The sequence below is a fragment of the Dreissena polymorpha genome, chromosome 5 (assembly GCF_020536995.1).
Source record: "Dreissena polymorpha isolate Duluth1 chromosome 5, UMN_Dpol_1.0, whole genome shotgun sequence".
Lineage (NCBI taxonomy): Eukaryota > Metazoa > Mollusca > Bivalvia > Myida > Dreissenidae > Dreissena > Dreissena polymorpha.
In genome coordinates this window covers 70,775,622-70,785,450 of record NC_068359.1, presented here as the reverse complement: position 1 = coordinate 70,785,450, position 9,829 = coordinate 70,775,622, and the positions used below count along the sequence as shown (strand labels likewise).

General features: G+C 34.4%; 1 protein-coding gene across 1 annotated transcript; it reads right to left on the bottom strand.

Annotated features, from left to right (window-relative positions):
• Window positions 1-4,672: 4,672 nt before the first annotated feature.
• LOC127831713 (interferon-induced protein 44-like) lies at window positions 4,673-9,614 on the bottom strand. The gene is made up of 6 exons (XM_052356746.1): window positions 9,076-9,614; window positions 8,656-8,735; window positions 8,243-8,440; window positions 7,100-7,243; window positions 6,716-6,887; window positions 4,673-5,502 (listed from the first exon to the last, which is right to left on the bottom strand). Exons 1-6 carry the CDS (start codon window positions 9,602-9,604, stop codon window positions 5,159-5,161), a joined length of 1,467 nt encoding a protein of 488 aa, XP_052212706.1. The 5' UTR covers window positions 9,605-9,614; the 3' UTR covers window positions 4,673-5,158.
• Between the last annotated feature and the right edge of the window lie 215 nt (window positions 9,615-9,829).

The window sequence follows — 9,829 nt, the reverse complement described above, 5'->3', positions numbered from 1 at the left end:
ACCTTTACTCTGATAAAGAACGGTGTACAGATTGTGTACGTTGTCTCACTTAGAACTTTTCCCGCTCGATTTGCGCGCTAGATCTGCGCAGTGAAATATCATAGCCGGTAACTTCGTATATTTCCGAGAATGATCATGAATATTTGTTGTTGTTTTTTTTAATTTTCTTTTTTCTTGAATGTCTCGTTAACGCAAAATAAAATATCAATATCTTAAAATATGTTTATAAATACTAAATGTAATGTCTTCAAAAAATGTAGCAGAAAAAAATTCTTCTTACTGTCTCCGTAGACACTCGTATCTTTTTGGCCTAGACCGTCAAATGAGGATCTTATCCTCGCATGAATATGCAAACAATAATATAATATATGTCGTAGCCAATGCTTAGCAATTTTCCGTCAATAATATGTTTTTACACGTTTTATGACACTGTCGTGTTATATAGTCACTGTGATGTTCTGTATTTACAAGGCGGGTTATTGAGATCTGCGAAGAACTTCTTTGATTGCGCATGAATTACCGCCAAGTGGTAAATCGGACTTTTGGGAATTCATTCATTCTTGGGTTTTGACAGCCAGCCAATTCTGACTGTCTCAGAAATTTGTATAATTGCTATTGCCTTAGGGCTACGCCCCAGGCCAAAAACAAATATGGTAGCTGTATACGAAACTGTGCTAATGTGTATATTCATTATGTGTATATTCATTCAAACTGTTCGATCGTATCTCACTTCCTTAGTATCGACAAAGGAATCAGATAATACCCAACATATTGATATACATAATCGTTGCAGCTTAGGTAACATAGATGGCATATACTAATGTCAACGTGAATGGCCCATTGCCTGAAACTAAATCAATGTCCGTAATGAGAACATATTTATGACGCTTTAAATTCGTCTTGCCAAGTGAATTATAGAATGTTGAAAATCTACACTTCAGATTCAATGTTATTTTTATAATAGAAACAAATATTTACAGAAAACATTTTCGATGTCGTACACATTTGCCAAAACATAAACCATTTATTTATTATTATTTGAAAGCAAATTCGATACGCTTTGCTTTACGATACACACACGTCAAAAGTATTTAATTAAAGCTCATTCTGCATATATAATATATGTTTTCAAGCAAACATTATTAACCACATGGATCGATAGTTTTTCCTTTTAAAACAATATTTAAGACGCTTATCATTTTATGATTAATAGCTTACTGTTAATGCATTCTTTAAATGACGATTATGGCAAGGGAAGGCACCATGAGAACACTTCAGCTTGACGGCATCTCTACTCAACCAGTCACCTACGGAAAAATGCACGGGCGCCCGTGCGTAGAAGACATATCACTGTATTTCCGGATATAACTTTGATTTGTATTAATGAAACATCCATTATAACGTGGCGCTATTGAAATTGGTGAATAGCTACGATGATGGAATATCCATAATATGAGAATGCAAATCAGCTCAACAAACAGGTGCTATGCTCTCGTTTAAACGTCCGATTGGAATCATGCAATTTAAACCATGATCGAGAGAAGTAAACATGGACATAAAATACATTTTTATCGTTATATCTACGATCTAAATCTCTGATACATTAAATATTGATTGATAACGATACCTAAATTGAGCGATGGTTAAGATCGACGAAAGCTATGTGTGTAATGTCAGTTTGAAAATTAATAGTAATTTTGCTTAATCCATTTTGTGAAGTTTTTTGCATTTAATTGGATGTATAGATATCCACTTACCATACAATGTAAACATTCTCACCGGCAAAGGTACTTTCATAATCAGTATCGAAATTAAAATAACGCAATTACATTTTTTGTAACAACATATACACGTCAAATTAAATTGTATTTCAGCGTCAAAATGGCCAGTTCTTTTAAAATTGTATTGATTTAAATAGTTGATTTCTCATAATAAAGAATGAACTTCTTTATATACGAAGATATTGCCCATACATACCAGGTGTGTTTTTTTTCGTATTGGTATTATTTAGGTATCTTTTAACCCAGCTGCATTTGATTGCATTAAAGAATAAGTCAATGTTCGTTAATTGGATACCTCCATTTTCTACAGATTGAATTAACCGAGTTCGTTTTATTTTATCAGGCTTACCGTCCCATATGTGAATTTATATGCATGTATAAACGGCTAATACGCATTGAAATTGCACACGATGCGTAATCCGAATTTAGCCAGGAGTTGTTTTACTCAAGAAAATTTTAAGTCATGCGTATTTTCTGTTTTTTCATGCGTATTTTACCCAAATACGCATCTTATCTGGCCCTCTGCGATCCACATATTAAGATCCTTACAATAAATTATACCAAACCTTTCTATCGTGTAATAACAAATTAAAATGCACTGAGCCGGCACTTGAACTTTCTTGTAAAACGCTTATGAATGTTCATGTTTGGATTTGGTGGCCATCTTATTGTTTTGGTTGGTCCCATGCTCATTTTGTTTTCTTAATGCGCAACTATTGAAAGCATGGCGCTTTCTCCATGTCTGACGTATTTTGTGAAGAAAATATCGGGCTAAATAGGTATCGCTTTGCACGACCAGTACATGGGATATACATTGTACGTCCTGGTATTGGTTTTTGATATTAACTTTTTTAAATTGCATGTAAACGCTTTTACTTTGTTTACATTTAGTGCGTATTTTAGCATTCACGTGAATGGCAATTTACTTTTCTTATTCCAACGGAGCACGAGCTATACAAAATATGATCAAATACAACCCATACTGTATCTCATACACGCTCTGATAGAAGTATTCAAACACGGACTCTTACATAATATACAGTTATTCAGTTAAGATCCTACTCATTATTATCATTTCATAATATTAAGCACAAATATATTCATCACGAATCATAAATAAATGCGAAAACTAAAGATATACGCTTAATTCATGTACCATAAGATAACAGTCGTGTCGGATGTATACATATTATTTTATATTTTTTTCATATTGATATGGTAATATCAAAACATACACATAATTATCAATGTAATATTGTCTGCGTTTGAATCACAAATAAATATATATGTCTATGAGGTAACATTTTTGTAAGATATACATGTACATTATGAACAGTCAATAATAAACAATACTTAGAGTTATATTATTTAATATGAAAACTTTCATGGCATTTAAAGATACAGCGACAGATAAATAATATAAATACTGCAGAACATATACCTAAGTGTCTTGTTGAATATTAATGAAGAAGCTAACTGTTAACTGATTTTTACCTTTAACATTTGAATTTACATTCATTTTATGAATATTTAGTTGTTTTTAACAATAACTTCAAAACACACGACTTTGTTTTAAAAGTCTGTTACTGTGCTGACATATCAATCAAAATTGTGTTTAAATACCATATTTACATAGTGTTGCAAGCATATTCATTCACTAAGTTGAAATCAACACCGGTTCAAATGGACAATTTATATTATCTCGTTAGTTTAAAATCAAGGTTTCTGTTTTAAATGTGCACCAGATGAAAACATATGGAATCACAAATAAATCCAGAAAAGCAATGCTTGCCACTCGATCACTCTTTGCCATGGCGTTTTTCTCAAGAATCTGGTTTGTCCGGCTTCTCGATGGCGACATATAGCGCGTTCATCTAAATCTAAAGGATCTGAAGATAATCCTCTGCATAGAATAGCAGCTGACGCAGTGACAGCAACGCCAGAATGCTGATGTTGTCATCAAGGTCCATCTCATTCTCGTAGTTCTTCACCGGACGAATGTTGTTTCTAGGCAATCTTAGAAGGCCGGATATCTTGTTAACATCACCCTCACGTGTTTTGCTAGTGAATATCGAAGTTCAAACAAATCATATAAATTATGTTTACAATATATTATTAGTATTTTATGATTTTTTTTAACTTGGTTAATTACTTGTTTGATCGGAGTTTAATGCATTAAAGATAACAGTGTCCAGAACGAAGAAACGTTTGTGATTAAAGAGAATGAAAGAGCCAGTTATGGAGTTGAAAAATACACAATGGTCACTCTTTATTTTAGTCTAGAAAACGTCACACTAAAGGTATAAATTTGCTAGTCGCAATCAAACACATGAAACATCACACACGTTTCTATATTCTGGACACTGAAATCTTTAATCAATTAGATAATTGACCCATACATTTGACACGCAATAGAAGCTATGGCGTTATATCTCTTCTAATTTTCATATTTTCAAACTGCCTCGTAATCGCTAAACACATGTGAAAATGCCTTTCGTTTGAAGTATACTGGATTCCGGCCGCATATGGCATATGGCCCTTCAATCAGAAGTTATAGTGACTGATATAATATAATTATACTTGTATTAATTATTATGCTTTATTAATCCATTTATTTATATTCCTTACACTATATTTGTTGTTGATACTTAAAACGAGTACCTCATTTTGCGCCTTACATTTCATACATCTACACCAAGCTTCCAGTCTTGACTATTTATAATAAGATAGTTGTTTAAAACTTTTTTTATAAATACGTGCGCACTCTTGTATTGCTTTATTGTGTTTAAATAAATTGCACACACTTGAAATAACGTATTAATTGTACAAGTTTACTGTTTTTCAATACATTTTATTAGAAGCAGCAGTACATATGAAAAATAACACAATAACTTTAGAGATTAAAAAGATTCATATGCAATATATATTCAGTTATCCATAAAATATAATTCAATAAGCTACAAATAATTAAGGTAAATAAAGTAAATAAGGTTTCTACCTTTACTATTCAGATTTTTAAAAAGGCTGTAACAGTAAAACAGTCACAGTCAAGGACAGTCAAACAAATAAAATAAATTTTATGTAATATATATATACAATCACTTCGTAACATAATTCACACATGTGAAACAATTTAAAAAAATAAAGCACACATCAAAACCAGTTCCATTTATAATATACCGATCAATAGTATACATATTACATATCAATATATAATTAACCATTTGCACTAAATAACCAATCCGTCACGAATACACAATTTCAGTTTAACTTTTTAAGCCTAAATTGATGTATCCGATTAACTAGTTTAAGTAACGAGATATACACATTAATTTTCAATTAGAAATCACTGGAGAAAGGCAAAGCGGTGTATTCTATTACTCTTGGTCACTGCCTTTTTCTACTGATTCTCGTTGGTCCAGCTTCTCGATAGAAACACCACACGCTTTCAGTTTGTTCTGAAGGACCTGAAGGTAATCCTCTGCAAAGTGAAGCACCTGACGCAGTGTCATCAAGGCCAGGATGCTGATGTTGTCATCCAGCTCCATCTCATTCTCGTAGTTTTTCACCGGAAGAATGTGGTTTCTAGGTAATCCGAGAAGGTTTGATGCCTTGTCCACAGCTGCCTCAATTTTCTTGCTCTTGAACACGTTGGTGATGTTACTGGCAACTTCCTGACAGGCAAGGTCGACTTTTGTTAAAAGAACTACTTGTGGAATTCCTGAAACCGATTATAACAAACAAAACAACATTATTTGAACACCGTTTTCTTAATATGATAATTTATCACAAGAACAGAAATACTGCGCTTATTAACATATTTATATATATACTTTCACACAAAAAGAGATTTTACAATTTGTTTAATATTTCATCCTTTGTTGTATGAAATAGACAATAAAGCAATTGCGAAAAACTATTAATGCCTGTGCGAATGATAATTGAAGTGTTCCTGGTCGCACTTTTTATCCAAGATGGCTATCTGTCATCTTCTGTTTGTTTTTAATTTGTATTCATTGTATTAAATTGATTAATATAAACATCGGAGTAAAGTAGCGCCGATATTATGACAATCATATAACTTTAGAAAGAAAACAAAACATTGTATCCAACATGGACTAGAACCAGTGACTTCTGGATTAAGAGGCTTTCACGTTTACCACTTGCCTGTCCGGACGGGCACGTTACATCATGTGGTACTTTATATAAACAGTCCAGATGTTTTCCAGAATATAACCAAAAAAGTGCGCAAACATTTTTTTAATTTTCACAATCGCAAAAATAATGATTACTTACAAACAAGTGGGTATTTTTTGCATGTCAGTCTACGTCTTTAGGGGTTGTTTGCTTCCTGGCGTATTGTAATTCTTTAATTTTTTGAATGTGTGACAAAAAGTTGGAAAATTGGCATTCCAACAATCTGTGAGCAAGTTCGTTTAATAAAATCTCATGCTGCGACAGTGGACCTTATTGAATCTTGTCAACGAAAATTTAAATATGAAGCCAACGATGTTATGTACACCATATAAAGCTCAAGATGCAGTTCGAAAGACAAACTCTTATTGCGATGGTAGCCAATTAATAATGTTTCATATATTAGGAACATATATCACACCTTACATAACTTTTATGACAATGAAACGTGTGGACATTTATGTAAATACTTTTTTGAAAGAAGTACAACTAGTTTGAATAACAAGATATATCCGATGATAAACGACTCACCAACAAACCAATAAACATGTTAACCCTTTTTCAAATATGTTCATCGCAGTAATTTGTTATCAGTCGAATACCAGTACTTTATTGAAATGTCTTGCAATGGAATGCAGAAGAAAAATGGTTTACTTGCAAACTATAACTGGACTTAAAGGTACAATCAAACCCGCCCTACTATCGTCAGACAAATAATGTGGAGACAACTTACATTTAACCTTTCAGAACAACAAGTTTTTGGAAGCTGTGCATCTTGTCGACTAATTTCTGTGGTATGTCCCCCACCTTAGCAGCGTCGATTAAAAACAGAACGCAGTGGATTTGTTCTTCAACCGTTGGTTGATGCACGAACCCGGGGTTGGCGGATCTGATTGGAGCGACTGGGTTAAACTGTAAGATTGTTTTTAATATTCCTTAAACGTTTATTAAGTAATTGAAAAATAATATAACATATTAGTGTTAATATTGATTCATGAACGTTTTGCCACACAAAAATGTAATGTAACAGACAGACATTTACTTATGAAATTTCATCTATTGTACAAGTAAATTACATGGATAATGTTGCTGAATTTAAAATCTACACATATTGAGGAACATACCTGATATAAATCTGAGATATTCCCATCTAGCAAGTAGTTACACTCCACACTGTCAAGACCTTGAGTAACTTCTAGACCACGTGTGTCACAGAGACGGAAATTCAACGAAGCTCCAGACATCACATGCATTTCATATGGGGTGTACTGCAAAGCGTGTTCGTTATCTTTCAGGTACGTATTGCAATTATTAAAATCTGATAATCCAATAAGTTTTAGACTGTCAAATTACACACACTAAGTATTGAAAGCCATACCTGGAGCTTTCGTCCGTGTACTACGAACTTCATCAGCAGAATCATTTCTACTGTTGGGAAACGTTGACACCGCTAATTGTCGGGGGGAGCGATGTTAACGTACGGTCCCAGTTGCGCGATAGTTGGTAGCGGCCTTGTTCAGCGCCGGTCTTAGTGCACTGATGTAAATAGCCTCCTTGACCCCTCTCTCGAACCAAGATGGCTCACGGTCGAGAATCCTTACGATCTCCATTTGGGATTGTGTGGTCCGGTTTACAGTCATGTATATGCCTTGAGACCTCAAACGATGTTGAACTCGGTCTCCTGTGTTCCATGAATCGTGCTTTCAGATTTCGTTCAGTTTCACCAATATAGTCCATTGAACACTGTTCATTTGGATGGCCATCACATTTGGGACTACCCACCGTCGCACACTTGGGACCATAAGTTTACATCGCTCATCCCGACATTTAGCGGTGTTAACGTTTCCCAATAGTAGAAATCATTCTGCTGATGAAGTTCGTAGTACAAGGACGAAAGCTCCAGCTATGGCTTTCAATACTTAGTGTGTGTGTAATTTGACAGTCCAAAACTTATTGGATAATCATGGAAACCACAAAGTCAAACTTTCATCGAAGATTATTAAAATCTGGTGTTGCTAGCGACATCAAGTTTGGGGATTGATATACTAAATGCAAGCATCATTTTCTTGTATGTTCAAATTAAGGTTTGTTATCACATTTTATCTCTACTTTCTAATACGTAGCATTCTACATGTAATATTTTTAACTTATTTTGTTTCTGCTATTTAATTATTATCAATTTACTATTTAGATGTGCATCATATACAATTAAAAAAATAAATTGCAAAATGCTCCATGCATCATTTGAATGGTGTTAAAATGCTGACCGCAATAGTTTTGCAATTGGTAGAAAGCCCACATGGGGCACTTCGAGAGATGCGGCCCTTGAACACCGAGTCGATGGTGTTGTAGAAGCTTGACTTGCCCGTCCCTACTGGACCCAGCATCAGGATACGGACATCTGAGAGTCCAAGCTTTCCGGAAGGTTTGAACGATACGATATCCTCGGTAAGCGTCTCGAGATACTTCAGTCCGGGTAATTGATATTGTCAGTGAACCTGATATATGAAACCGAACAAACATTCGCTCTGATTCGCATCTTAAGTAAGAATTGTTGAAAGGTCCTGCGATTTAAGTCACATAAAATCATGAACAGATTTTTGTGCGTTCATATCTTTTGCTTGTTTTTTTTTCAATGTGATTTAAGTTGAAACACGTCACAGCAACGCACGACGTTTACCTTTTCATTCCATTCGGGAGTTTTTCGCCAAGGTTGTAGTGGTTGCGTTGGTTGTGGTAGACTTTTTATCCGCTGCCCATCTTTGCATAGTAAAAATATAAACAATACACTGATAGATCATCAAACAATGACCAAATATTGAAATCAAATATATTGTTATTGGTTCATAAAAATCATTATGAAACACGTCTGCATACTAGAAAAGGTTGTATGTAAATGATAAAAAAAACTAATATAGTTGCATAACTTCGGTGTTAAAATGTCATAACTGTAATTCAATATAGCCTTATAATGTTTGCGTACTATCATTTTGTCAAATATGTATTTGCTATAATTTTAAAATACACACACGTATCAAGCTGCCATATGGATGTCAGTTTATATTGAAAACATATGGGTACTTTCATAACATACTTGTACCTGTTACACTGTAAACTTCTAACTCGATGACGTTGGAGTTTCCATAGTTTATTTGGTCGAAAGTGAAGCCTTGATTGTTTAAGGTATGCCCAATGTTCAAAGAGCCGTTTAAAGCGTAATATCCACCAGAGCTGTTGACCGTGTCCGTGAATGTAATAAGATCGTGTCCACCGTCGAATATAGGTCCCTGTGAAGATAGTGCATACATCGCAGAGTCTTCCTTCGTTACTGCAAACTTCATGCATTGGTCGGTGCCTGAATATTTCAGTTGAAACAGGAAAGCGTTTGAATCTTTTATATATGTGCCGCTGCTGCTGACCCAGCTCGCACTCCCATATCCCCCATACACCGATCCTTGTTGGTTGTACAGCACCGTCACAGTGGGTCCCTGGTTGTCACACTTTTGGTGGAATGTTGTCGCGTTACACCCGTCCCTGGTTATTTGGTACAGCAGGGTGAAGATCTTGGGTCCCGTGCCAATCCAGGACTCCAGCTGATCCATGTATTTATCATTAAACTGCCCAGTCATTCTCTATCAAAGCTAAAGAAAACATATACATTAAAAAAAATACAAATTATGTTTAATTTTGTTTTTATACCTTTTGCTGAAAGTAAATTTACATTTTATTCATACGCTAACATGTTTGATAAGTATGTATGCCTGTTACAACGCGTTTGATTCAGTTAAAAAATCGTTAACATTGCAAGTAATTGTTTTTGCATTTTATTGATATCACAATAAGCTGCAATGATT

What these genes read in the sequence shown, in the direction of transcription:
- LOC127831713 (XM_052356746.1), bottom strand. Translation starts at nt 9,604, where the DNA reads ATGACTGGGCAGTTTAATGATAAATACATGGATCAGCTGGAGTCCTGG. An exon ending in ATATCTCAGATTTATATCAG is followed by an intron (nt 6,888 to 7,099) that starts GTATGTTCCTCA and finishes ACAATCTTACAG; the next exon opens with TTTAACCCAGTCGCTCCAAT. An exon ending in AAAACTTGTTGTTCTGAAAG is followed by an intron (nt 5,503 to 6,715) that starts GTTAAATGTAAG and finishes AATCGGTTTCAG; the next exon opens with GAATTCCACAAGTAGTTCTT.